Below are 24,604 nucleotides of genomic sequence, written 5' to 3' on the forward strand. Positions count from 1 at the left end.
CAACGTCGTAGGACATGGAACGAATATGTATAAGGGCCCATCAAAGAATGCTGCTCTGGGACAAAGACAACAATTCACCCTTTCTGGTTCATAAAGAATCGTGATTTCATTGCATATATTCCTTCCGTTGTCACTACAATAGAAGATTGAAAATAATTCATACATTTCAGTGTTTCTTTTCCTCAAAGTTATCTCAGTGTTCTCTTACATCAAGGATTTAATAAGTCCGGATCTAGGATATCCAGAGTCTCTACTTGCATCAGTTTTAACATCAACATTCTCTCAACAAAGTCCCTCATGGAACGTAAAGGTCTCACGATCCAGGGGACCACAGACTTTGGCTTGCCTAGCCATTCTGCCACCATTGCGGTGCATGGCCATCCCTATTCGAACCAAGTTCTCTTGCCAGTAAGCTCAGCCAATACTTATAGCCAACTCACTTGTCCAAAGATGTTAACAATCTCCAAGTCATCCCATACACAGCGACGTATAGTGTCTGATACTCATTACAATATGATGGTAAGAAACCGATGCAATACCATTAGCTAGAGCATTGCTCTTTATACATGAAAGAAACACTCACTGATAATATTTTAGGCCAGCTCGCAGTATATACCTGAAGCCTCACCGTATGACTTTTCTAGCATGGGTGCTGCTCTCCATGCTCAGCCAACTACTAGAAGTTTGAAAATCGCCGGTTCTGAGCAAGAGGCGTATCGTTCAACCAAAGCACGAAAGACTGTAAAGAGGACAAAAGTCTCAAAGCGCGGAGAGCATATCAAGTTTCTTAGCAAAGCCCTCTCTGAGATTTCATCTGTGTCTCCACCAGCTATTCTTAAGAATGCTGAATTGTTTGCTACTCGCCCGACCGAGGTACGGCTAGAAGAAGCTGCCAAGGCCGGGAAGATTAAGCGCCCTCTCAATGCATTCATGCTTTACCGAAAATTCTATCAAGACGTTGCCAAAACGTGCTGCACAAAGAACAATCATCAGCAAGTTTCAACCGTTTGTGGTGATTCATGGAAGAACTGCGAGCCGTCACAGCTTGTTCGTGAGTTTACCCGCCTGGCTGCAGAGGAGAGAAAAAAGCATGTAGAGGCCTTTCCCTCATACAAATATGATCCTCTTCATTCAAAGAAGAGAGATGATAAAGATTCGATCATGTCTTTGCCATTAGACAAACGCGATTTTGAACACAGCAGTGGTCGAGCTCTACCCGAGGAAAACAAGTTGAAGCGGAAAGAGAAAGATTTATCTGAACACTATGAGTCTTTACACCTGGACAATGGGTTATACCCGCCAATTGTCGACCAACAGCAGGTCTTCGTGGCCAGGCCTATTGCCCCTCAAGCTTATTGGACTCCTCCAGCTCTACAAGTCCAGCCTTCTCCGTACTATACGGAGTCCGCTTATATAGATCCTGGCTCATTGCAACCATGCCGTGTATGGCTCGGTGAAGATTATTTGCATGGTAGAAATGCACAGTCTCTCATGAATGGCCTGCAGGGAGTTATAATGGAGCCCGGTTTGCGCTGTAGGGATGCTTGCATTGACCCTTCGCTTATTCACGATGGCAACTCGAGTACAGCACAGGAGCAGTGGAATCAGGGAGGGCCTGCCGAGATATCACACACAGAGCCAATGATTCCTGGTGTGGATGTAAGGGGTTCTTATGATGCATATCTCAAAGGAACTGACAGCGACTGGAAAGTTGAACATCTGGAGGAACCCAGTCAATTTGACGACTGGATGTCTCAAATTGATGGGGATATCTAAACGTGGAAGAAAGAGAGGAACGAGTGAAATTATTAGAAAGAAGGCGTTTTTTGGAAATGTTTGTATGAGTAATTGGCGTTGGAACATGCATTGGCTACTTAGAGTGTACTTTTTTACCTGTAGATTACATGTTTGAAATAGAACTGAATTCCTATATGCTGCGATTCGTATTTCCAAAGCTTATCAGCAGCACCGAGTCGTACAATATATTAGATAAATGTACACTTTTTTTTTGTTAAAAAAAAAAGCAATAAAGAGAGATCAATGGTGCTGGAAACTATATGCCGTAATTATTTGTGTTGAGGTGCAGGTTATGCTATCCAGACGTCGGTGGTTCTCAGCAGCCTTCACCTCTGTTGGTAGCAGTGGTATTAGGCCTTACTCCGTACTACCTAGTACCTACAGTAGGCACTATTATTAGCGCTAGTAGCAATACTTGATTCCATAGCAGATCAGGCTAATAATATCTGCTACAGAAGTACCTCCTCGTGGCAGTATTGCCCTGGTGCTCTACGAATACTTGGCCAATTGAAAGGGGAAAAAAGAGAGCTTTAGACTTGACACAGGTTAAACCTGCGCGGAAATCATACAGCAATTTATTTGCATTCCTGGCAAATTTATATACTCCTTAAATGGGTACATATTTAAAGTGACTAAGCGAGCCGTAATGCCTGATAAGCGCCCGAAGCTCGGGCGGTTGTCACTGGATCAGGCCTAGAAACCCAGCAAAGTGGACCCCTAATATACGTACAGAGCTGGAACTTGTCTACGGGGGGCTTCTCCGTATTCTTAACTCACTATCGCTGCCGCAGCTACAGAGTATGGAGTACACTCGCTAGCACCGCTTAGTAGGGACTGGCTCGGTTTTCGTCACTCACTACAGCCCTCCTCTCTCCAGCCCGAAACCTTGACTCCACGCAACGAGGTGCATTCCACCGCGTCGGATTAATACCCGCATTTCGAGCGTCGAGCTGTCTTTAACGGATCAACAAAAGGCGAAATGGGCTTCTTGGGGATATACCGGGCCATCTACGACTACACTCCCAAAGAGGATGCCGAGCTCGCCATCACGACGGGTGACTTGCTGTATGTCCTCGAGCAGAACGACGACGATGGCTGGTGGAAGGCCAAGAAGAAGGCCGGCACAGACGACGAAGATGAGCCCACAGGCTTGATTCCAAACAACTACATTGAAAAGGTAAAGTCCATCCTCATCGCATGCGCTTCCCGTCTCCCGAGCTCCCGGCCTCATGTCGACCCTTTACGTCAGCCTCGCAGAGTACCAGTGAAGCTACTCGGCGGACTTCTGCAGATGTGCGACGTCAAATTGGGTTGCGTACGATGGGCTAACGTTCGTGTCCATCAATCAGGCAGAGATAGTAGGCCACGCGCGTGCCATTTACGAATACACCCGCCAAACCGATGAAGAGCTCTCGTTCTCCGAAGATGCCGTGTTAGAAGTCTTCGACACCAACGACGAGGACTGGATCCTTGCCGGTCTGGATGGCGAGTATGGCTTTGTTCCGGCCAATTACATCGAATTGCAAGCTGCCGCTCCTGCAAGCGCGTCATCGCCGCCAGCAGCTCCTGTTCTGCCAAGGCGGCCGCCCTCCCAGAGCATTCCTGCTGCTGCTGCTCCTCCTGAAGATGATTCAACGCCGTCTGACGAGGCGCCGGTTGCCAATCCGGCAGCCGCTCTCGCCAGCGTCATCCAAAAGCAAAGCCGTCAATCCGTCAGGGAACCTCCGACTTTACGCTTTAAAGAACCAGAAGTATCAGATGAAGAGTCTCTCAAGTCTCCTGCCTTACCCACGCGACCGCGACCGCAATCTCAAGCATATTCACCACCCGCAGAGTATGCGCCCAGGCCTGAGCGAGAGCAAACGACTGAATCTCAGCCCAAGGGACACCTTATCCCTGGCGGATTTCACTTATACAACATTAACGAGATGGTGTCAGTCATGGGTAAGAAGAAGAAGATGCCAACGACTCTGGGCATAAACCTTTTGACTGGTACTATCTTGATCGCACCCGAGAGAGCTCAAGATGATCCCCCCCAAGAATGGACTGCCGAGAAGATGACCCATTACTCTCGTGAGGGAAAACACGTCTTCATGGAGCTTGTGCGCCCCAGCAAGAGCATTGATTTCCATGCCGGAGCTAAAGACACCGCAGAAGAAATTGTGGCTTCTCTTGGAGAGCTTGCAGGTGCTGCACGAGCAGAGGGACTGAGAGAAGTAATCGCAGCCGGCTCTCAAAAGCGACAGCGAAAAGGAACCGTTCTCTATGACTTCATGGCGCAGGGTGAAGACGAAGTCACCGTTGCCGCGGGCGATGAGGTGGCTATCATTGACGATACAAGGAGCGAAGACTGGTGGCAAGTTCGCCGCCTTAGGAACGGCAAAGAAGGCGTTGTCCCGAGCAGCTATGTCGAGTTTTCAGGTACTATTACACCGCCACCTGAAGGTCAAGCAGCATCAAGGACAAGCGGAGGTGCCTCCAGATCAACCGTGGAACAGAATCGCATGGAGGAGATGAGACTTACCAAAGAAGCAATCAAGGCTAGCAAGGAGCCTCAACAGGTAGGCCAAGAGATGCGTTTGCCTAAACGAGGCAGCAGCCTCATAACCCCGGATAATGGTAACATGTTGAAACAACAGCGGAATCGACGTGAGAATGGACGTACCGATAGTGGCAGCAATTCGGCGAGTAAAACAAGTGAGTCCTCTCTTCTCTTAATTGTATTTATGCCACAAAGCCAAAAGGCTTCGTGCAACTGACATTCGAATTATAGAACCCGACGCATCCAAAGTGCGGACATGGACGGATCGATCAAAATCATTCAGCGTCGAAGCGCAGTTCCTTGGACTCAAAGACGGCAAGCTACACCTCCACAAGATGAATGGCGTGAAAATTGCTGTACCTATAGCAAAAATGTCGCACGGGGATCTCGAATATGTTGAGAATCTCACAGGTATTTCTTTGGACGACGAGAGACCGCTGGCCGATGTCAAGCGATCCAAGCCCCCGGAGCAAAAGAGAGCTTCTGCCGTTGGAGCATCCATTGACAAGAAGCCGGAGTACGACTGGTTCCAGTTTTTCTTGTCTTGCGACGTGGCTGTGGGCCTTTGTGAACGCTATGCTCAGGCATTCACGAGAGACTCGATGGATGAGAGCGTGCTGTCCGATGTCGATGCCGGTGTTCTACGGAATCTAGGTCTACGAGAAGGAGATATCATCAAAGTCATGCGTACTCTAGACGCCAAGTTCGGCCGCAATAAAGCCAACGGCGACGGCGACGGCGGCCTCTTCTCAGGCCCCGGAGGAGCTCTGCGGAATAACACAAGGAAGGGCCGGCCTGCCCCTGCTGTGCAAACTGGCGATGTGGTTGATGCAGCAGTTTTCTCGACTAACAAGGAGGCGTCTAGCTCTGGCGAGACTGCAGCGGCCAAGCCTGCATCTCCTGTAAGCCCGGCAAAATCACCCAAGCGTCCGACGGGAGGATTTGATGACGATGCCTGGGATGTGAAGCCAACGAAACAGGAGCAGCAGCAAACACAGCCGCAGCCTTCGCCACCGGCAGACGCTCCTTCTGTTAACCCAACGCCGGCACCAGCACCAGCACCAGCACCAGCTCCTGCACCAGCACCTCCGGCGCTCACCGGGTCTTTGAAGGAGCTTTCTCTATTGTCAGCGCCATTAGAGCCCAGCAAGGTTGAGCCTCCTGCCCAGCCTCCTGTCGCCAATTTTATTAGCGAAGAACAGCAAGCGGCTGCAACAGCACTACCTGCGCAACAACAACAGCTGCTGGGAGCAAGCCCGTCCTTCTTCCAAACTGTCCCACAACCGAACCAGGTTTCGGCTCAGCTCCCTCAGCTCACCGGGGTTCACATCTCTCCAAAGTCTCTGGGAAGACAGCGACCCATCCCGCCATCTATCTCGCCGCCAGTTCAGGGCTCACTCGTTGTGCCACCACCACCTCAACGACCTCTCTCCGCTCCGCAGTCCACCCTCCCTCAAGGCATGTTTGCCGCTCCTACGCTCCTCCCTCAAGTCACTGGTCTCGTTCAGGGGCAGGTTGCGCCACCGGGACAAAGCCTCCACGACCTCACTCAGGCTCGGTTCCAACAGCAGTATAATGCACAGCTCCAAAGCTTGCAGCCCCAATTTACGGGATATCCTGGGCCTCAGCCTCAGGGCCTGCAGCAGTTTCCCCAAGGTGCCCCTGGACAGTTTATACAGCCCCAGTTCACTGGCGCGCCTGGCTATGTTGACCCAAGCCGAATAAGCCAGTACGGAGGACTTCAGCCTCAGGCCACCGGCTTCCAGCCCGGCTTAACGTCTCCCTTTGGCTCCGGCAGCATCAACAACTATCTGCCACCAGCTCTGCAGCCTCAACCGACCGGATTCCAGAGCCTGCAGCCGCTCCAGCCAACAGGCGCGGATGGATTGAAGCCATTGCAGCCGCTTGTAGCACAGAAGACCGGACCTCCTCCGCCAGTTCGTTTTGGTGTGACCGATGCGAAGAAGCTGACACCCCAGGCTACCGGCCGACGGGCCAATTTATCTCAAGCAAGTAAGTTATTTCTCCTCGAGCTCTACTAGTTGATGCTTTTTCTAACAATATCGCTCTACAGCTCCTGAAAACCCGTTCGGTTTCTAGACGGAAGACAGAGGTTTCTATACTGCGACTTGTTATGTATAGCTAATTATATAGTCTGATTTAACACAAAAAAGACTGCCTGCTTAAACCTAGCCCTTATAATGAGTAGAAAGCTAGAAATTTTTATTTTAAATTTTATGTAATTATAATATGAATATATATTGATAGATGGAAGTTTTGTCACATTGGCTAATTTGCGATGCACTGGATCCCTAATGAAAGCAAAGCACCAGCCCACTGAGGCAACGCGCTAATCTGTCTGCTGGAGGACCCAAGCTATGGGCCACCCGCGCTCCAGGTACTGCCCCATGCTGCTTTGCTCCATTATCTGACCTGACCATAGCTATGCGCTACGTGGTTGCTACTCCATGCGTTCATCTCCCGCTCAGGCAAGCTAAATATTTGGATAAGCACCACCCGATCTGTGCCTCTCTTTATCCGAGCTTTGCATCTCATAAGTCAATGCGCATTTAATCTCACCTGGTTTCCCTCATTTCCGCCATGGCAGAAGCTTTGCAAGATTTGCTGGGCAACGGGCAGCATGTTGATGCTGCAACCTCGGATTATATCTCGTACCTGGCGGGACAGCCCGTTGATGCCCTGCGGTCTTCAGAGCGCCAGCTCCTCTCACAGGCCTCCAACTCGACTCTGCTCTCAATACAAGGCTTATCCAAGAAGTCATACAAGGCGGTCGTCAGCTCAGCCGAAAGCCATGGGTCTCTACGGGATACGGTGCCGGCTCTGTCGACCAACGTGCTGCAGCTGAGCCGGCTCATCTCCAACCTGGATTCTCAAGTCGAACACTTTTCCACCAGCGTTAGCAAGGCTGGCGATAGCAAGCTGATTGCGCGCCGGAAACAGGTGCTGAAGCTGCTGGAGAATGCCGACCGCTTGACAGATCTCATGCAGGTCCCTACTCTGCTGTCTTCCACGGCCAATATCTCCCCCCTTGGCTTCTCATCTACGCTCGACCTGTATGGCCACATCCAGCGCCTTGGAGCCCTGTATCCAAACTCACAGCTTGTCCAACACGTGCTGAGCGAGTCTGAAGTTTCTATCCTTCGACTTGCCACGGATCTCATCAACACGTTGAAGGCGCCGAACCTGAAACTGGCTGCTACGCTGAGAACGGTAGGGTGGCTCAAGCGAGCTATCCCAGATCTCATTCCTTCGGCGCCGGCAGAAGATATGATTCCCGCTGTCTTTTTGATATGTCGGTTCGTCACACTGACGGCTACTCTCGATGCATTGGAGCCTCTTCGTCGACTGGCTGAAGACGAGCGGCTGAGCCAGGAGAAGACACCACAGTCCCGATCTACTGGCCAGCATACAGAACGGTTTCTTAAACGCTTCATTGAGGTGTTCCGAGAGCACAGCTTTGGCATTGTCTCCATGTCGAAGAGCGTAGACACCAACCTGGGCAACGCATCCCCCGACGACCTCGATCTGCTTCACCCTCTTCCCTCTGCGCTGTCTACATTTCCAATCCATCTCGTCAACATCCTGCTCGAGCCAATCCGCGTCTATCTCCCCGCTGTTAAAGACAAAGTTGCCCGCGAGAGCATTCTTACACAGGTGCTTTACTGTGCCGGCAGCCTGGGCAGACTAGGAGCCGACTTTGGCATGCTGTTAGCCATGGCTGGAGTTAGCGAGTGGGTGGATTTGGTCAAGCGCCATAGGCTTCTGGCTGGGCGGCTGGAGTCAGTCATCGGAGATTATCGGTAAAACACCACACAAAGGCGTCCAGGCACTTTTTAGCCACTGTGCGCAAATGCGTCATCGCAAACCTTGGACCGCATGCATTGAGCTACGAAACCTTAACCAACCTCTTTACCTACCTACCTACCTTAACCCGTATATAACAGCACTAATATCTTACCGTCACGCTATCGATTCATAAACACACGCACATTGAAAGTCTTTTTTTTTTTTTTTTTTGTTTATATATCTATATGAGGGCTTTCTTTGTGCTCGGTGTCATCACAGTGCAGCTTACAAACTAGCAAAGCTCAGCTATATCATATCTGCTCCCTTGGAGGAGTGAGACTCGGATATAGTTATCATGGGCACAACACCATCACCAACGTCATCATCATCGTCAGCAAAATCAGCTGTGGCAGGTGCGCGTCTCACAATGGCACGTTCTATGGAAAATTCTCATCCCAGCTCTTAGTGCAACACTTTCTCTCTGGCCTTGGGTCGGGAGTAGCTTCAGCCGTGCTGCTACAGCCGCTGGATCTTCTGAAGACTCGGACCCAGCAATCGGGTCGTCTCTCATTGCTGAGCTCTTGGAAGGAATTGACACAGTCGCCACAACCAATCCGAGCGCTATGGAGGGGAACTGTGCCGTCGTCTCTCCGCACGGGCATAGGATCTGCCATCTACTTCTCATCGCTGCATAGCATTCGCGAGTTCATCCAGAGGTCAAATGCACTTGACCAGCAAATCCATACCCACAGCGCCTCGTCGTCATCGCTACCGAAACTGACCCATACGGCCAATGTAGTGTCTGGCGCCGTGGCACGGACATGGGCAGGCTTTGTGCTCATGCCTTTGACCGTCATCAAGGTCCGGTTTGAGTCAAGTCTTTATTCCTATCCGTCTATGTGGGCCGCCGTGAAAGATATACATCACCAGTCAGGCATCCGAGGCTTCTTCTCGGGCTTTGGCGCAACTGCAATCCGGGATGCCCCCTATGCGGGCATGTACGTATCTATTTATGAGATGCTGAAAAGAAAACTGGGATCTTTCGTTGCTCAGGATGGTATGACTCCCTCCATGGCTAGCTCTGTCAATTTTGCTTCAGCCATCTCGGCGGGCGCAATCTGCTCAGCCATATCCAACCCAATAGACGTTGCCAAAACACGAATTCAGCTACAGCCGGACCAGTACCGGAATATGATTCACGCTGGCTACAGAATGGTGACAGAAGAAGGCCTCCATTCGCTGTGGCGCGGGTTGGCTCTCCGGATGAGCCGTAAAGCATTGAGCTCTGCGCTTTCATGGACGATATATGAAGAACTTATACGTAGATATGCTGGCAGCTACGGTGCAAGGCGTAGTCTCAAATCAATGTAGTTTTGCGGGAGCTGATGTTCGGAGTTCAGAGAAAAGAGGAGAACGAAGAGGAGAAGTTGCATAAGAGTAACAAGAATATTCCACTCTACCATTCGGGAATTATAGCCTCAAAATCAATCAATAGCAGTAATACAAACTACATAAATAGATATTCGGCCTGAAAACATTTTTGCAGTAAACATGGTCTCATAAATCATTCATTAGTTTAGGACGGACGAGCTCCTGCCAAATACATGAGCAGCGGTCCCGGAGACTTGCTCCTCTTGCGGTCGTGCTTGGACTTCTTGCGAACAATCTCAAGCTCTGAGCTTCGGCTCCGGTGGTGGGAGTGAGAGGAGTGTCTGTCTTCAACCATCAGGGTGGTCTTGGTCCGCCTTTCTCGAACTTGCTTGGTGTGTTCCCAGAACTGGTCTTGCTCCCATTCGGGGACCCAGCGCTTGACCAGGACATACTCAGGATCCTGTTTGGATTAGAAATGTGTTAGTGAGTGCTCGATATCAAACAGTTCATTGCCATTTAAACAGAAGGCAGGGGGGAGGGCCACTGGAGCCAACTTACAGCGTCAAACTCAAACTCAATGTTAAAAGTGCGCAATGTCTCAATCGACAGGTATCTGCGTGCCATTCGCGTGTACGTATGACGCTCCATATGAAGCTCCGGAGCTGGGAGAGCCGGCACCAGCGGGAGGTTGGCTGGGGGGTGAGCCGGGCCCGGAAGCGGGGCCGGAGCCTTTTGCACCTTCTTCTGGCTGAGGATAGCCTCGATGGCGTGTTCATCAAGGCCCGACTTGACAAGATCGTCGTGCAGGCGGCGCTTATACTCCTTGTCGGTTTGCTCCTTGACCCTTTGCTCATGAGCGATGCGATCGGCTTCGGCCTTCTTGTATTTCTCAACAGCGTCATGAGCCAAGGCGTCGCGCCGTCGCTTCTCTTCAGCTGCCTCCTCCTCCTCCTTGAGACGCTTTAGCTCAAGCTCCTTCTTTATACGCTTCTCCAACTCTGCCTCTGCCTCGCGCTTCTTGATGCCGTCGAGCGTATGCTGGGCCTGGCGAAGCTCAGCCTCATCACGATATTCTTTATCGCGCTTTCGCTTTTCATCGGCGGCCGCTTCGGCTTCTTTATGGCGCTTAAACTCAAGTTCTTTCTGCTTAAACTCATATTCCATCCTGAGGCGCTTCTGTTGCTCCTCCTCTGCCTCGCGATCTTTATGTCGCTTAAACTCAAGTTCCTTCTGCTTAAACTCAAGCTCCAACTTGATGCGCTTCTCTGCCTCTTCCTCTGCCTCGCGTTTCTTAATTACTTCAAGCTGGCGCTGCGTCAGGCGGAGCTCTGCCTCTTCACGATATTCCTTCTCGCGGCGCTGGTTTTCTTTTTCACGATCCTGATTGAGGCGCATCAGCTCAAGGTCGCGGCGTGCTTGTTCTCCTTCCCACTCATCTCGAGTCATGCGTCCAGAACGGGGCCCGTGTGACGACCGAGAGGAGGACCGGGACCGAGATCGAGATCGGGACCTAGAGGAGCGGCGATAGACCACTGGCATGGCCGCTGGCCTGCGACTGCGGCGGTAAATATCATCGGGGTCCTCGTCTGAGTCGTGCTCGTTGTAGATGCGGTTGTTGATGATGATGGGAGCTGGCGCTGGCGCTGGAGGAGGAGGAGGCGCCGCCGGCACTCCTACGGCTACGCGGCTGGTGCGAGGGCTCTCGCGAAGGTCACGAGGGTCACGAAGATCGCGAGGAGGCGATCGGGTGCGCGAGTGCGATCTGGCAGCGACGACGGTGGTGCGGTGCTCGGCGCCAAGATAGCTGGGCCCAGAGCCGTACTCGTACTGAGCTCCCCGCACCGGCGGGCTATGGACGTAGCGCACAGCGGGCGGGGAGCGGTCGTGACGAGCGACGCGGACGCTGATGTCGTCCTCGGAGTCGTAGAGGCTGCTCATGGCTGCGAACGAAGACAGCGACAGCTCTCAAGGAGAAGAGAAGAAAAAAATCCGTTTGTTTGCTCGCTCGCTCGCTCGCCCGCTCAATCAACGAAAAGCACAAGCAAACGCAAAACGCAGAGCGAAATGCAAAGGTGGGGGTTTCAGAGGACAGGCGGAAATGGCGAGGTTACATACCGTAGGCAAGCGAGCCCAGCTGCCAGCCTGTATTTATACCCCATGCGGCTCAGCTCTGCTCCACAGGGTGCCAAACAGAAGCGCCAAGCAGGTGCAGGTACCGTTCGGCGCATGTTGCATGTGTCTTGAGATTAGTCGTAGCACGCAGTAGTGGTGCTCTCTTTGTCGTGCTGCAGCAGCGTGTAATAGCTAGCGCTTAGCGGTTGGGCAGTGATAGCTGGGAGCGGGGAGGAGCTAAACCGGGCACGGGATGATGTGACGAATGACGATGCAACACACCCATTTCTCGTCTGAGACGCAATCGATCTTGGGATCCTCATCCTCCGAAAAATGGCACAAGTGACGAGGGTAGATTGGGGGGCGGGAGAGCACTGCTTGGTGTTGTTTGACAACGAAGGAGATGGATGAGAGTCTCTTTCCAGCTGCTGTTCCTAGGCCTCTAGTAGATGCCCCAGGCGCTCGCTAGTTGGACGGTACGTATCCAGAACGCTCTAATGCCATCGTTCCAAGAAGTCTTGTTCATTTCTCGCGCTACGCCATCTCCGGACTAGAACCTGCTTTTAATGCATGGCAATCCCCCTCCCCTAGCGGCGCAGTAGAAAAAAAAAGTCCCCTGTGGCAGATGACCCGGCCCGCCCATAAGGCTACCCAACTCTCTCGACTCATCCAGTCTGAATCTTCCTGCGCAGCGCCCCGGTTCACCCAATCATCATCCTCAACAAGAAAAAAAAAAAAAGAAGAAAACAAGGGAAAAACACTATACAAGCCCTCATGACCGCTCAGTTTGCTTCCCATGGCCGCGGCGGCGCTGGCAACATGGCCGACGCAGCGCAGTCGCCGTCCATCAAGGCCTCCGATCTCGAGACGCCGGTACTGAAAACAGCCGTTGTGACGACAGGCCGAGGCGGCACTGGCAACATGACCAAGAACAACGACCCTCGCGAAACACGTCTTCGCCAAGATGTCAAGGCGTAAGTTGATAATATTCCGGCATACCGCAAAGATGGAATCCTTTTCTTGCCTTTCACATCATCTCTTCTCGTCAAGTCATGACCATTTTCCAATTTACCCCATCCCCTACCCGCCCTTGTCTCTCTCGTTGTAATCCCCGTCCCTGTCATATACGAAAAGTTCAGGAGTGAGATGCAGTTTCTAACAAAGCGCGCTTCAAACAGAGTACCCCGACGACTTAGTGCGGGAGCCCAGTACGCTGGGCGCGGCGGCGCCGGCAACGTATTCAAAGGCGAAGATGAACTGGAACAACTGGCGCTCCAGCGAAGCGTTGAACAAGCGATCGATGAAGCCCCGGAGGATGCTACCGAGGAGAGGACGTCCGAGAAGACTTCAGAGAAGACAGACAAAATTGAAAAGGTCGAACCAGCCGCAACAATAAAGAAATGGCTATTTGGAAAGAGGCCATGACAACACTCATCAACTCCCTCCTCTGCTTTCTGCTTCTTCATTTCCTCTATTTTTGTTTTGTACCTCCTCTTCTACAATTCTTAATGTCTTTTCCCTTTTATAGAAAGGACTTGGTTCATGGTGTTGGGGGAATTCTTGGGGCGCATTTGTTGACTGTTGACGTTTTGGCACGGAGTCTTCTCGGCGGTATAACGGTATTTAAAATGCGTGTGCTTGTGGGCATTAATTGGGAAACATCGTCCGGCGCTACAAGGGCATTCGATTAACGGAGCGATTCTGGTTTTTTTATATCCTGGCTTACAATATAACGTGGCTTATCATTACAATATACTACTTGGTTCTGTCGCTGAGTGGAGAGCCTGTCACCTGTGTTTTATTATGTTTTATTACATTTCCTCTTTTCCCTTGGTCAACTTTTCAAGGCTTTGTTAGCCGATGAATTTCCTCAAAGAAGAACTTCAGGTTATCCGGGTTTACTCCTGGTGTAATACCTATAGACACAAGTGAATTAGTAAAAGCAAACACGCATGATATGGTGGGTACATCTCCTACCATGTCCCAAGTTCGCAATCCAGCCCTTCTTCTCGCCAGACCAGAAGCCCTTGACCATCGTCTCAACAGCCTCGGTGATGGCCTCCTTTGTGCCGTACAGGACTCCAGGGTCGGCATTGCCTTGGAAAACAATATTTCTGTTTCCTCGAATCTTCACGGCCTCGGTAGGATCTTGCAGCCAGTCCATGCCGACAACGTTGTAGCCCAGGTTGCATGCTGAATCAAGAGCGAACCAAGCGCCCTTGGGGAACACCGTCATAGGTACCTTTTCAAGGCCAAGCTCTTGCAGCTTCAGAGGAAGCTTCTGTGCAATATGAGCAAGGTAGGGTTCAGAGAACTGCTTGAACGAAGCAGGACCCAACTCTCCAGCCCATGAATCGAACACCATAACCAACTAGATGAGATAAATCATTAGCCACTCAAGACCTAACGTGAGATAGTAGAATGGCGCAGAACACCATGAAAGAGAGAAAGCGGTGAGGACTGGACAATGAAAATCATACCTGAGCTCCAGCCTTCACCTGGTGAGCCAGATGGTCCACACAGACATCGGCAATCTTGGCCAAAAGCTTCTTCGATTCCTCTGGGTACTTGTAGATCCAAGTCTTGACCTGAGCGAACAGCTTTGTGCCGCCTCCCTCAACCATGTAGCAGAAAAGCGTCCAAGGAGCACCACAGAAACCAATCAGCGGCACTCTGCCGGCCAGCTTCTTCCTCGTAAGGGTAATAGCCTTGTAGACGTAGTCGAGCTCGGTGGCCACATCGACCTTGCCGTTGAGAACCTTCTCGTACTGTCCGTCGGTCGGAGTCTGGAGCGGGTTAGGGAAGTGAGGTCCCTTCTTGTCCACCATCTCGACCTGCATACCCATGGCCTGGGGAATGACGAGAATGTCAGAGAAGATGATGGCGGCGTCCAGCAGGCCCTCGAATCGCTCGACCGGCTGCAGCGTCAAGGTAGAGGCAACCTCGGCGTCTCGGCAACATTCGAAGAAGTCGCGGGTGCCTTTGGCCTCATGATACTCCGGTAGGTAGCGGCCAGCTAAGAGACTTTGTCAGACAGGCGGCTCTTTGTGATGATATTTCTGTTTGCGACTCCTTCCATGGCAGAAGAAGTGCTCGGCAGACAAAACTCACCTTGGCGCATCACCCACATGGGAGGTCGTTCCACGACCTGGCCTATCCACGGCGCACATATACGTATAAGCACAACTCAATTCGCGGACAGCGCAGGACAAATAGCAATAAACCCACCCCGTGCCGCTCGCAGCAGCAGGTCGTTCTTCAATGGCTCAAAAGAGTGCTCGGACATTTTGGCGGAAAAAAGGGAATGAAATGTGCAAAAGGTATTGTGGTAGCCCAAGCTGTCATGCGAGCCGAATAGCCATATAAAAGCAAACTGCGAGCTCGAGACCCCACCATCCAATTGACCGTCATGCCGAGCTGCTGCCCCTCCTCGTATGTACGAAGTACTTCTTGAGCGCATTCCAACAAGGTGGGTAATAGTACGTACCCATATTGGAATACGCTTTCCGCACTTTATTTTCGGATGCGATCGGCCCGCGTTTCCTGGCCTCTCTCACGCTACTTCATTCAAGCTGTCACCAAGCTGTCTTATCAGTACCGTATCATACACAGTTGAATGCGCCGAACCCACCACCGCAACGATGTCGTCGGAACAAGAGCTTCAGATCAATCCCGTTGTCCAGGACTCAATGGTCCATAACAACAAGGTACGTCAAACTCACTCTTTTCGTACAACGAACGAGACCTTCCACCACCCAGCTCTGTCTAACCTCACCTCCGCGATGCAGGTCCTCACCAATCTCCACAGCCTGACGGCATCACTCTTTGGCGTCAGTGCTGGCATCCTTGGCCTCGAGTCCTACTCCGGCTTCTTGTTCTACATCGTCTTCTCAATAATAACAACCATCTTGTTCTACACCTTCCAGCTGGCGCCGGGATCTCTGGCAGAGGGGCGCAGCGTCGTCGACACTAGACGATATTACAGAGGCGCCCTCGATCTCTGGACAGGCGGCATAACCAATGGATTGCCTGGATTCATTCTCACATGGACGTTGTTCTACGGATTAGTGAGAGCTTGAGAGAGGAAAGGGAGGGGGAAGGGGAGGACAGCCAGCGAACTTTGCGATGCAGATGTGCGATTACGATATCTGTCAAAACAATAATTTATTTTAATGCATATAATAACGACCCAATGATTTCTTAACGCTCTCCAAAACGCTTCTCACAACACATAAACTCACATATATACAACTGTTAACACCTGCTTCTCCCGTCAACACATGACGTCTGTAATCTTTCCAACAAATCCCTGCAAACCTGATCCATCATGGCTACCGTTTCCCATAATTATCACTGATGACCCTAGCTCAGCCCATTTTCGACTGTGAACCAATTCTACAGTTACTTTTGTTACTGTATCTTCCGCAGCTTCTGCTTCGTGGTCTGTGTCAAGTGGCCCAACTGTCTCGCCTGCTTCGCCTCGGTGTTGCACAGAAACATCAAGAATCCGAGCAGCAGTTCTGACACAGGCAAAAAGAACGTTGACCAATGTGCCCGAAGGTGGGAATTGAGCAATGTCTTCGTCAAACACTGCAGTGAACCCACGGGAAGCGTGGAGCGACGGTTCACTATCAATCATATCCATAGCTGACGTGGTAATAACCATGCCCCTTCGAATCTGAGGAGTGTCTGGTAGGGCAAGGAGATCATTGTGACTTATCTCGAAGACAAGCCCAATCGATCCCACCTGACCAGCTTCTAATGTTCCAACAGGCAATCGAAGATTACGAATACTCACAATGCGTGCTTTCTGCCACTCATCGGAGTTCGTTGACGGGGAAATCGAGCCATCCATCTTGTTCCCATTGGTATGCGTAGCTGGAATTGCGCGCAGTGCTGGTGAGCCACGACCTTCAGGCGATGATTGATATTCAGATCCAGAGCCACGATCAAGCGCATGGCCCGACGAAAACGGTCCCACAGCAATGGTTTGCCCTATAGAGAAGCTGCCAAGGCGGACATGGCCAGATACAATAATTCCGTCGAGATTTGCTAGTGAATCATCGAAAGATCTTGGCAAACTGAACGTGTCATCAATATGAAAAAGATCTTTTGGCTGCTCCGGCTGAGGGCTTGCTTCCTTGGAATCATGCGGCGTGGGTGCGGGAGGTAGAGGCAGGCTTGCGAGTAGAGCATGGACAAGACCAATACCCACCCCTTTCAAAACGCTAGTAAACACAATAGGAACATGCTTCAGCAGGTCTCCCTGCTCGGATATGTTTCCAACAAAGTTCTGCACCTTGTCCCAGTCAGTCTGTGGGATTTCTGACAGCTGGTCTCGTGGTTGTTGGTCAGGCTGCAGAAGTTTTGGTATGCGATCCGCATCCCTTATAGCACCAAGGATCTTGGTCATGGTCTTTTGTAGGCTCACTTTGGACGCGAGATCCAACTTAGTAATGACAATTGCCAATGGAACATCAAGTTTGAGCGAGAGATCCAAATGTGCCTTGACCAAGTCAGTATCCCCTGAATCTGCCGCCAGTGCAGTCACATCATGGGCTCGAGACGTCGTTTCAGCATCGTCAGCAGCAATGCAGAGGACCATCCAATGGGGTGCCCAGTTCATTAGCCCGCGAAACACTGTATGTCGATATCTCGGGTGGCCACCAGAGTCAGACATGAACACAAGTCGGCCATCGTTGGAATAGTCGTGAATGTCAAGCCATGATTCAATATTGCGATGCGAAAAGCTGAAAATGAGCCTTTCCTTGTATCCAATGAGCTCTTGTGCAATGGAACTGGTCATCCCGGATGCCATTTCGTGGCGATGTTTCAGTAAGCTCAGACGACTCTTGCCTCGGCCATTGTCCAGAGTGCCTGTAGATAGCGTTCCCAGGAGGCTGGACTTCCCCGATGCTATGGGGCCGGTCAGAGTCACTCGTAGCTGCGGTGTCGTAGATTTGCCATGACCCGGCACTGAGGTTGGCGCAGAAGATTCCAAGGGAGTTCCATCAGTAGAGTCGTTGCAGCGCTTGGCATCTTTTGAATGTAGTATCTCAGTGCTGGGTGTTATAAGTGCTTCGGCTACCCAGAGTTTGTCCTGTTTGGTGACTTGAGTCGGACCCTGAGAAGCATTCTCATTGAGGTCTGCTATTTCAATCCATTCGCAATCACCCACAATCACCATTCGCAGCACAGTAACGCCACACCCAAGACTGGCTGCCATGACTCTCAAAGTCGCAATGCTGTCGTCCAGCTCATCCTTGGCCAGCCCGACAAGGTGTCCATCGTCAGAAACACCTATCTCGTATAGAGCTCCTTGCGATTCCTCAAGACCAGGAATTTGGGTGCCGTAGAGATCTGGCGAATTTGCATCTGCGCTGCCATCAGGCAGCCTCGGGATTTTCACCTCTCTTGAGCTCGACGCATGATACGGCGACGATTGCTGCAGGCGCCACAGCAGCTGCGTCGTAAGGCGCTGAAGCCGCTCCTGGCGTGGCTGGCTGGACGTTGCAGGAGTGGGAGAGGCCGAATAAGAAGCAGGAGAGGCCGAATACAGTGCCAATCCATCTCCAGGCTGCGCATGAAGCCTGTCTCGCTTCTGGTCCACCGTGCTCATGTACACATAGCTGCGTCTTGATCGAAGCAGTAGATGAAGCTTATACTCGATCGGACCAGTCTGCGGCTCTGCATCCAGCCTCGTGACGCCATACTCGGACAGCAAACCGGTCTGAGTCACCGCTGCACCTGATGCCGGAGAACTATCAGCGTCGTCTGCCAGAATCCAGGGCGAGGACACCCGAGGAGGGTCCGGGTCATAGGTAAAGACTGATGCCATTGAAAACAATTATAACGATTTGATATGGATATTTTCCTGCGCTACCAAGACAATCTGAATCATACTATGAAGGTCCGATATACTTCCGCAAAGCAATGCCGGCCATGGAATATCATTATGGTAAGCAGCTGCGATATTAACTGCAGGGGGTGCCAAAAGCCTCCTGATGACCAAGAATCACGAATGGGAATAGGAGCATATGCTGGGCAGTAGTAAGGAATGCAAATCGAAATAAGAATGAGGTCAGGGCACAGGTTCATGCAAGTATTTAAGTAAAAATCAGCCCGTCAATGAAAAGAGCATGGAGTAGCCAAGCCACTGACAGCGAACGCGCTCAGCGCGAATGTGTGAGTCAACACAGTTTGACGGTGTCTCCTGACGCATTGCCGAGGGGAGGTACATTAATAGGACATGTCGATGCCGCCCGCTAGCGGTAGAGACGCAAGGTAGAGTTTGGGAATTGCCGAATACAGATCAAGCTATGACTAAGATGCTTGTAGTGGCAATTATGCCTGGGGAGGACTGGAGCTAAGCCTTGAGCAAAAGTCAAAAGGCCCCTGGCAGAATTATAGGGAACGCGGTGCTATGTAAGGCACAGACAACACGATACGAGAGACATTCATAAAGAGCAATATTAAACGTTTCATGTAATATATATACCTATATATAATATATGAAATACACCATATTATGAAAACACACACGCAAAACCCAGCAGTCTAGACCGAAATTCTATTCATCGCTTTACCTAATACGAGCCAACCGTTCTCTATTCATTCTTGTAGCATCATCAACTGCGTCACTCTGTTGGGAAAATGAAACGTTAGCCATCGGATACAAAGTAAAGAAAATAACATATATAGAAAGGGAGATCCGGGGATTTAAATACCTTGTTCATAATACGATCGATTTGTTTGTTTTGGACGTCCACCTCTGCGCCAATGGCTCGGCCGACCATGTTCATCATCTTGACTTGTCCCTCTAATTCGGTGAGACCATCATCGATTTGATCCTCCAGCTCATCAGCGCCTTCTTCGTCATCCAGGTTGAACTTTCCATAATCCTTCTTGCGACCCGCTCCCCTCTGCCCCGAATTGCCAATCTGGCGCATGTTCTGCTCCATGCGCTGGGTCGCAGCGTAGCCGTCTCGTCGAGTCGTCTCTCGCTGCTCTCGCTCAGCCCGATGGCGAGACATTATCTCCTCGTCGGCTTTCTGTTGGCGCTGCTTGGATGTGAATGGGTTTCCAACGTGGACCGCGAACATGCTGCGGTTGAGCGTCTTCAACTCTGCTGCCCTGTCCTGAGCAATCTTATTCTGGTTGGCCGCAAGGTCGAGATTCTTCTCCGTGTTGTGCAGTCGTTCTCCCTGTGCACCAAGACGGGCCAAAGTAGCACGTCCGACCTCATTGGCTTGCCTAGCCATTTGCACCGAACGGTTTACTGAAGCAACACTGTCCTGCTGAACTTGTCTCTTTTCAGTCAGGATTGCCTGATAATCAGCCTCCTCCTGTTCCTCTTCTGTCAATTCCCGCTGCTCGCCATAGCCTCCATAAGAGCCTCCCTGTGAATCGGCCCCAGGTGCTGCAGCCTGCTGCTGCTTTTGTTCGAGCCGCTCCTGTGCGCCGGCGAAGAGGGCGTCTCTGTTGCTGTCTGGCGCATCACGGCCAAAGCCTCCGTAGCCTCCAGGGCCTCTAGCCCCCGCCGCCGGAGCATTGTTGTGGTTTGAGCCAGGGCCGCTGTCGTAGCGGTTGGAGCCGTAGCCACCACCCGAGCCGTATCGATCGCTCCCGTACCCTGAGGGGGCAGCCTGCTGCTGAGGGGCTCCGTTCTGTCCTCCTTGGTACGGGCTGTAGCCACCTGCAGCGGGAGGTGAGGGACGAGCGCCCATGTTTGCATATTTGGTCTGCTCAGCATAGGGATCGCTGCCTCCTTGGTTGGCATATGGGTTTTCCGAGGGGGTGGGCGTCGAGTTCTTCTTGCGACTGCCAAAAAGGGCATTTCGGTTGGCGTCGTCGCCGTCGTCGCCTTTCTTGCCGAAGCCGAATTTCTTCATCGTGTTCTATTGCAGAGTGGTTGAATTCAAAGAAAACAGGATGCAAAATTTAAGAGTACAAAACAAGAAAGAAATAATGGTAGGGTATTGATGGATGCAGAGAGAAAGGAGATGTCACGAGAGGCAAACAAAGATGCGGTGGTGAAGGTTTGGGTGTCAACTCCCTATCTGAGCCACCCACTCCATGCGTACTCCGTCCTGGACGCTAACGAATGCGGCAGAACAGCCCAAGACCCTGGGGTCTATTGGGTTCCACACCGCCGCAGGTGCTGCAGTAAGCCTCAGCGCTCGTCCACTCTCAGCCTTCCATGCCACTACGGGCTATATTTAGTCAGTAGGCGACCCATGTATAATACTGTTTTAAAAATATACATCGACATTTATTTGCAGCTGGAATGAATTATTCAAAATGTAAAGAGGTGGATAATTTAATTTTTTTCAATATAGCTTCTTTTAATATACTATAATCAAAAGTTACTCACTAATACTTTTTTTTTCTTAAATATTAAAGTTTTTTATAGCCAGCGGCTGTTGGGCGAATTAGTTTGCTGAGCGCTACTATACTAGTTAGCTTAGCCTGCTGCCCAGGCATGTGAAATTTTGAATTTTTGATGGTCCATTATACAACTGAAAGCGCCATCGTTGACATAATCTTGCAATCCCTCTATACTTCGGCCATTCGCTCCGTCAATCAACAATGGCTGCCCCAAATGCAACAGAGCATGCAGCCAAGAGGCGTAAGACGCGACAAGATTCTGGGTCTGTCACAATTGGAGGCAAAACCATCTCAGTCGTAGGATATCTTACACCCTCTCAACCCAAGAAACAAGTCGAAGCAAGCAGCAGTATCAAGCCAATCCTGCCAAACTCAACACAAGAGCAGCCTACGAACTCTACATCACAACAAACGACACAAGAAGCGACCAAATCCAGTCTGTCTGACAAGAAAGGGACATATAACAAATCACGAAGCACGAACGGAACTGGGAACCAGGCCCTGCTCAAGACTCGCCGCGAGCTGCCAATATGGCAACACCAAGATGAGATTCGAACGGTCGTGAAGCGCGTAGGCACTGACGTTATTGTCATTGTTGGAGAGACTGGTTCTGGAAAGAGTACACAAGTACCACAGTTTCTATATCAGGAACCCTGGTGCAAGCGACACAAGGTCAAGCTGCCAGGCCAGCAAGAAGACGGATATGTTGGAGGCATGATCGCTATTACCCAGCCGAGACGTGTTGCAGCTACAACTCTGGCGCATCGTGTTTCAACCGAAGCTGGCACTCCACTTGGCAAGGGACGGCCAGATGGGCTCGTGGGATACTCAGTTCGATTTGAACACCAGGTGCCACGAGGCACCCGGATCAAATTTTTAACTGAAGGTACTTTGCTGCAGGAACTTCTTCGGGATCCCTATTTGAAACAGTACAGTGCGATAGTCATTGACGAAATTCACGAGAGAAGCCTAGACGTCGACCTCCTGGCCGGATTTTTGAAACAGATACTGTTTGGAGATAAAACGGAAAGGGGAGGCATCCCTCTCAAGGTCATTATCATGAGCGCTACAGCTGAGGTGGGCGTTATTCAGGAATTTTTCGGCAGTGGGGCTGCAGGGAAAGAAAAGGCAAGCAACGTTGAGGTGCTTCGGATCAAGGGTCGGCAATTTCCAGTCACGATATCATACGAACCCCGGCCGGTTGCGGATCTCCAAGATGCACTATTGAAGAAGATCTTCAAAATTCATGTGGAAGAACCATTACCTGGAGATATCTTGGCTTTCCTAAACGGCCAGGAAGACATTGAGGCTGCACAGCGGCTGATTGAGGAATATGCTACGACTCTTGCGTCCAACGTGCCCAAAATCCTTGCTGTACCCTTATATGGACAGCTTTCTATTGAAGCACAGAGGGTGGCCTTTCAGCCGGCCAGGTCTCCTATGACACGCAAAGTCGTGCTCGCAACAAATATTGCTGAAACATCCGTCACGGTCCCTGGCGTGAGATATGTTGTGGATTGCGGCAAAGCCAAAGTCAAGCAATACCGACCACGGCTGGGTATGGAATCGCTGCTAGCCAAGCCCATTTCTAAGTCGTCCGCCGTGCAGCGTGCAGGTCGTGCTGGCCGTGAGGGACCAGGCAAATGCTTTAGGCTGTATACGGAAGAGGCTTTTGACACGATGCAAGGCTCAGATCTTCCTGAAATTTTGAGAAATGATGTTCTTGGAGCTGTCCTCACGATGAAGGCTCGTGGCATCCAGGATGTACTAGCCTTCCCGCTGATAGATGCGCCGGAAACCACAGCAATAGAAATGGCGCTGCTGCATTTGCATTTCCTTGGCGCTCTTAACGATGATGGCACTATCACACAGGCGGGTGAAACGATGGCTAGATTTCCGCTCTCAGCTCCCCTTGGTGCTGTTATCCTCGCCGCTTCAGGACCCGAGTTTGACTGCGTTCTGGAAGTGATTGATGCCATCTCTTGCCTCACATCCGGAGACGACATCTTCATTCATGTACAATCAGAGGAAGGCGCAGAGGAAGTCGAGGAGCTTCGGAAAGATCTTCAGAGACGAGAGGGAGACATCATCACTTACTTGACCACCATGCAGCTGTATGCTGCAGAGAACTCGGACAGGATAGGGTGGTGCAAGAAGCGCAAAATCAATATCCGCAACATGAAGCAGGCGTTGAATATTCGTCGACAGCTTCGAGGAATGTGCTTGAAGGAGAAGCTCCTTTCAGAGATGCCGCCGCCTGATCCTCAGCCATTTACTCCTCTGTCTCCTGATAAGGCAGAGGCAGTGGTCAAGTGCTTTCTTAGAGGCTTCGCTATGAGAACGGCTATGCTGGCACCCGATGGAAGCTACGTGACTGTTAATGGTAAGCATGTAGTTGCCATTCACCCATCCAGTGTCATGCACGGCCAAAAGAAAGAGGCCATCATGTTCCTTGAGCATGTGTATACAAATAAAAATTACGCCAAGAAAGTCAGTGCGATCCAGGCAACATGGATTGCTGAAGCATTGGGGAGATAAATATGCGAATAAAGTAGATGAGATACCCTTGGTATTTTTGCATAGATACTAAAGAAAAGCGTACATTTCAAGCAGAGGCAAATGAGCATATAGATAGATGGATATATATATACAATTGCTATTAAATAAACATTCTAATTCTACAAGTTTTATTGCATGCAAGCCAGCAATAGTGCGGACTACTCATTATCTTCTCCGTTGCGATGCTTCTGTATGGCCTGCATCAACTCATACAACTGTCCAATTTGCTCATCTGGAATGTTTTATATAAATGAGCCTCCATACTAGCCATCAGGCAAAACAAAAAGAAAATAAGCTAGGAAAAAGACTTACCGCTCATTTTTGAAAGTTTTTCCTGGTCAATCTTTTCACCAACCCAGGATTCACCCTCAATTTGCTGAGCATACATCTGCCACTCTGAGAGAAAGCCAATCTAATGAATCGAAAGTTCAAGATTAGTTAATCGTATTCTCGTTAAGAAGATGGAACCGATATTTGCTGGAATAAATAGAAAATATAGTCTCACTATCTTTCATTAATTCATAACATACCAAATGCGCAGGATTGTCCACGTTGCGATGAGCTCTGAATTCGGCCTTGATATACTGGTCTCCGAGGACCCTCATCTCTCCCGGGAGATACTTTCGGTGGGCGCGCAGGAGTCGTCGATAAAGAGGAATAGGCGGCAACAGGGCCATCGGCTTGGGCCGCAGGCCACTCTGCACGGCCGAGGCAGATGCCAACTTTGCGATTGTTTGGCGCATGGTGCGAGAGTTGTTTCTGTAGTGGATAGATGAGATGCTGTTTATACGACGACGTTTGACACAAAATGCTTTGTCCTGCAGAAGAATTGATAAAAACTGCTAGACCAGGTTCCTTTCAAAGAGGCAGCATAGAATAACCTCGGCAACCGTTATAAGCCAGAGAAAGAAAAAAGGGAATTAAACCGCTATGCTGCAACAATGAGACATGTTGCATCTATGAAGTCGGCCGCGGCCAATGATTTCTAAGGCTAATGGAATTAGATCCGCAGCGCCGGGCCAGTTTTTT

The 24,604-nt window shown here is 50.7% G+C and overlaps 13 protein-coding genes across 13 annotated transcripts; 8 read left to right on the top strand and 5 right to left on the bottom strand.

Annotated features, from left to right (window-relative positions):
- The first annotated feature begins 13 nt into the window (after nt 1–13).
- GGI43DRAFT_417155 (uncharacterized protein) lies at nt 14–606 on the top strand. The gene is made up of 2 exons (XM_083207382.1): nt 14–408; nt 469–606. The coding sequence occupies exons 1-2, from the start codon at nt 298–300 to the stop codon at nt 547–549; spliced, it is 192 nt and encodes a 63-aa protein (XP_083055863.1). The 5' UTR covers nt 14–297; the 3' UTR covers nt 550–606.
- GGI43DRAFT_417157 (membrane magnesium transporter-domain-containing protein) lies at nt 386–1,865 on the top strand. Its single transcript, XM_083207383.1, has 2 exons — nt 386–496; nt 584–1,865. The coding sequence occupies exon 2, from the start codon at nt 646–648 to the stop codon at nt 1,774–1,776; it is 1,131 nt and encodes a 376-aa protein (XP_083055864.1). The 5' UTR covers nt 386–496; nt 584–645; the 3' UTR covers nt 1,777–1,865.
- Nucleotides 1,866–2,510: 645 nt separating this feature from the next.
- Nucleotides 2,511–6,439, top strand: GGI43DRAFT_431448 (cytoskeletal protein-binding protein SLA1; the record flags this gene model as incomplete). The annotated part of the gene is made up of 5 exons (XM_083209410.1): nt 2,511–2,974; nt 3,016–3,112; nt 3,157–4,485; nt 4,571–6,352; nt 6,414–6,439. The coding sequence occupies exons 1-5, from the start codon at nt 2,777–2,779 to the stop codon at nt 6,437–6,439; spliced, it is 3,432 nt and encodes a 1,143-aa protein (XP_083055865.1). The 5' UTR covers nt 2,511–2,776.
- A 109-nt stretch (nt 6,440–6,548) lies between these two features.
- GGI43DRAFT_417162 (oligomeric Golgi complex subunit 8) lies at nt 6,549–8,385 on the top strand. Its single transcript, XM_083207384.1, has one exon. The coding sequence runs from the start codon at nt 6,941–6,943 to the stop codon at nt 8,162–8,164; it is 1,224 nt and encodes a 407-aa protein (XP_083055866.1). The 5' UTR covers nt 6,549–6,940; the 3' UTR covers nt 8,165–8,385.
- Nucleotides 8,334–9,775, top strand: GGI43DRAFT_260101 (mitochondrial carrier domain-containing protein). Its single transcript, XM_083200970.1, has 2 exons — nt 8,334–8,559; nt 8,613–9,775. The coding sequence occupies exons 1-2, from the start codon at nt 8,502–8,504 to the stop codon at nt 9,515–9,517; spliced, it is 963 nt and encodes a 320-aa protein (XP_083055867.1). The 5' UTR covers nt 8,334–8,501; the 3' UTR covers nt 9,518–9,775.
- On the bottom strand, nt 9,620–11,609 carry GGI43DRAFT_260208 (uncharacterized protein). The gene is made up of 2 exons (XM_083200972.1): nt 10,076–11,609; nt 9,620–9,977 (listed from the first exon to the last, which is right to left on the bottom strand). Exons 1-2 carry the CDS (start codon nt 11,453–11,455, stop codon nt 9,723–9,725), a joined length of 1,635 nt encoding a protein of 544 aa, XP_083055868.1. The 5' UTR covers nt 11,456–11,609; the 3' UTR covers nt 9,620–9,722.
- Nucleotides 11,610–12,298: 689 nt separating this feature from the next.
- GGI43DRAFT_417165 (uncharacterized protein) lies at nt 12,299–13,351 on the top strand. The gene is made up of 2 exons (XM_083207385.1): nt 12,299–12,603; nt 12,808–13,351. The coding sequence occupies exons 1-2, from the start codon at nt 12,404–12,406 to the stop codon at nt 13,052–13,054; spliced, it is 447 nt and encodes a 148-aa protein (XP_083055869.1). The 5' UTR covers nt 12,299–12,403; the 3' UTR covers nt 13,055–13,351.
- Nucleotides 13,352–15,055, bottom strand: GGI43DRAFT_417166 (uroporphyrinogen decarboxylase HEM12). Its single transcript, XM_083207386.1, has 5 exons — nt 14,858–15,055; nt 14,741–14,782; nt 14,110–14,645; nt 13,607–14,000; nt 13,352–13,545 (listed from the first exon to the last, which is right to left on the bottom strand). The coding sequence occupies exons 1-5, from the start codon at nt 14,913–14,915 to the stop codon at nt 13,472–13,474; spliced, it is 1,104 nt and encodes a 367-aa protein (XP_083055870.1). The 5' UTR covers nt 14,916–15,055; the 3' UTR covers nt 13,352–13,471.
- A 215-nt stretch (nt 15,056–15,270) lies between these two features.
- Nucleotides 15,271–15,708, top strand: GGI43DRAFT_388193 (Rab5-interacting protein-domain-containing protein; the record flags this gene model as incomplete). Its single annotated transcript, XM_083204031.1, has 2 exons — nt 15,271–15,336; nt 15,418–15,708. The coding sequence occupies 2 exons, from the start codon at nt 15,271–15,273 to the stop codon at nt 15,706–15,708; spliced, it is 357 nt and encodes a 118-aa protein (XP_083055871.1).
- A 97-nt stretch (nt 15,709–15,805) lies between these two features.
- Nucleotides 15,806–18,879, bottom strand: GGI43DRAFT_260120 (uncharacterized protein). Its single transcript, XM_083200971.1, has one exon. The coding sequence runs from the start codon at nt 18,465–18,467 to the stop codon at nt 15,903–15,905; it is 2,565 nt and encodes an 854-aa protein (XP_083055872.1). The 5' UTR covers nt 18,468–18,879; the 3' UTR covers nt 15,806–15,902.
- On the bottom strand, nt 18,808–20,865 carry GGI43DRAFT_260264 (uncharacterized protein). The gene is made up of 2 exons (XM_083200973.1): nt 19,357–20,865; nt 18,808–19,271 (listed from the first exon to the last, which is right to left on the bottom strand). The coding sequence occupies exons 1-2, from the start codon at nt 20,518–20,520 to the stop codon at nt 19,212–19,214; spliced, it is 1,224 nt and encodes a 407-aa protein (XP_083055873.1). The 5' UTR covers nt 20,521–20,865; the 3' UTR covers nt 18,808–19,211.
- Nucleotides 20,866–21,013: 148 nt separating this feature from the next.
- GGI43DRAFT_417170 (P-loop containing nucleoside triphosphate hydrolase protein) lies at nt 21,014–23,642 on the top strand. The gene has a single exon (XM_083207387.1). It carries the CDS (start codon nt 21,218–21,220, stop codon nt 23,552–23,554), a length of 2,337 nt encoding a protein of 778 aa, XP_083055874.1. The 5' UTR covers nt 21,014–21,217; the 3' UTR covers nt 23,555–23,642.
- A 1-nt stretch (nt 23,643) lies between these two features.
- Nucleotides 23,644–24,546, bottom strand: GGI43DRAFT_260318 (succinate dehydrogenase assembly factor 3). Its single transcript, XM_083200974.1, has 3 exons — nt 24,106–24,546; nt 23,888–23,987; nt 23,644–23,807 (listed from the first exon to the last, which is right to left on the bottom strand). The coding sequence occupies exons 1-3, from the start codon at nt 24,316–24,318 to the stop codon at nt 23,734–23,736; spliced, it is 387 nt and encodes a 128-aa protein (XP_083055875.1). The 5' UTR covers nt 24,319–24,546; the 3' UTR covers nt 23,644–23,733.
- Between the last annotated feature and the right edge of the window lie 58 nt (nt 24,547–24,604).

The sequence above is a fragment of the Trichoderma evansii genome (genome assembly GCF_050947405.1).
Source record: "Trichoderma evansii strain SZMC 28006 chromosome Unknown GGI43scaffold_30, whole genome shotgun sequence".
NCBI classification, from domain to species: domain Eukaryota; kingdom Fungi; phylum Ascomycota; class Sordariomycetes; order Hypocreales; family Hypocreaceae; genus Trichoderma; species Trichoderma evansii.

What these genes read in the sequence shown, in the direction of transcription:
- GGI43DRAFT_417155 (XM_083207382.1), top strand. Translation starts at nt 298, where the DNA reads ATGGAACGTAAAGGTCTCACGATCCAGGGGACCACAGACTTTGGCTTG. An exon ending in CGAACCAAGTTCTCTTGCCA is followed by an intron (nt 409 to 468) that starts GTAAGCTCAGCC and finishes ACAATCTCCAAG; the next exon opens with TCATCCCATACACAGCGACG.
- GGI43DRAFT_417157 (XM_083207383.1), top strand. Translation starts at nt 646, where the DNA reads ATGGGTGCTGCTCTCCATGCTCAGCCAACTACTAGAAGTTTGAAAATC.
- GGI43DRAFT_417162 (XM_083207384.1), top strand. Translation starts at nt 6,941, where the DNA reads ATGGCAGAAGCTTTGCAAGATTTGCTGGGCAACGGGCAGCATGTTGAT.
- GGI43DRAFT_260101 (XM_083200970.1), top strand. Translation starts at nt 8,502, where the DNA reads ATGGGCACAACACCATCACCAACGTCATCATCATCGTCAGCAAAATCA. An exon ending in AGCAAAATCAGCTGTGGCAG is followed by an intron (nt 8,560 to 8,612) that starts GTGCGCGTCTCA and finishes CCCAGCTCTTAG; the next exon opens with TGCAACACTTTCTCTCTGGC.
- GGI43DRAFT_260208 (XM_083200972.1), bottom strand. Translation starts at nt 11,455, where the DNA reads ATGAGCAGCCTCTACGACTCCGAGGACGACATCAGCGTCCGCGTCGCT. An exon ending in TTGAGTTTGAGTTTGACGCT is followed by an intron (nt 9,978 to 10,075) that starts GTAAGTTGGCTC and finishes TAATCCAAACAG; the next exon opens with GATCCTGAGTATGTCCTGGT.
- GGI43DRAFT_417165 (XM_083207385.1), top strand. Translation starts at nt 12,404, where the DNA reads ATGACCGCTCAGTTTGCTTCCCATGGCCGCGGCGGCGCTGGCAACATG. An exon ending in CTTCGCCAAGATGTCAAGGC is followed by an intron (nt 12,604 to 12,807) that starts GTAAGTTGATAA and finishes CGCTTCAAACAG; the next exon opens with AGTACCCCGACGACTTAGTG.
- GGI43DRAFT_417166 (XM_083207386.1), bottom strand. Translation starts at nt 14,915, where the DNA reads ATGTCCGAGCACTCTTTTGAGCCATTGAAGAACGACCTGCTGCTGCGA. An exon ending in GCTGCTGCGAGCGGCACGGG is followed by an intron (nt 14,783 to 14,857) that starts GTGGGTTTATTG and finishes CGCCGTGGATAG; the next exon opens with GCCAGGTCGTGGAACGACCT. An exon ending in GATTGCGAACTTGGGACATG is followed by an intron (nt 13,546 to 13,606) that starts GTAGGAGATGTA and finishes TTGTGTCTATAG; the next exon opens with GTATTACACCAGGAGTAAAC.
- GGI43DRAFT_260120 (XM_083200971.1), bottom strand. Translation starts at nt 18,467, where the DNA reads ATGGCATCAGTCTTTACCTATGACCCGGACCCTCCTCGGGTGTCCTCG.
- GGI43DRAFT_260264 (XM_083200973.1), bottom strand. Translation starts at nt 20,520, where the DNA reads ATGAAGAAATTCGGCTTCGGCAAGAAAGGCGACGACGGCGACGACGCC. An exon ending in TCGATCGTATTATGAACAAG is followed by an intron (nt 19,272 to 19,356) that starts GTATTTAAATCC and finishes TTTTCCCAACAG; the next exon opens with AGTGACGCAGTTGATGATGC.
- GGI43DRAFT_417170 (XM_083207387.1), top strand. Translation starts at nt 21,218, where the DNA reads ATGGCTGCCCCAAATGCAACAGAGCATGCAGCCAAGAGGCGTAAGACG.
- GGI43DRAFT_260318 (XM_083200974.1), bottom strand. Translation starts at nt 24,318, where the DNA reads ATGCGCCAAACAATCGCAAAGTTGGCATCTGCCTCGGCCGTGCAGAGT. An exon ending in TGGACAATCCTGCGCATTTG is followed by an intron (nt 23,988 to 24,105) that starts GTATGTTATGAA and finishes TCGATTCATTAG; the next exon opens with ATTGGCTTTCTCTCAGAGTG. An exon ending in AAAACTTTCAAAAATGAGCG is followed by an intron (nt 23,808 to 23,887) that starts GTAAGTCTTTTT and finishes AAAACATTCCAG; the next exon opens with ATGAGCAAATTGGACAGTTG.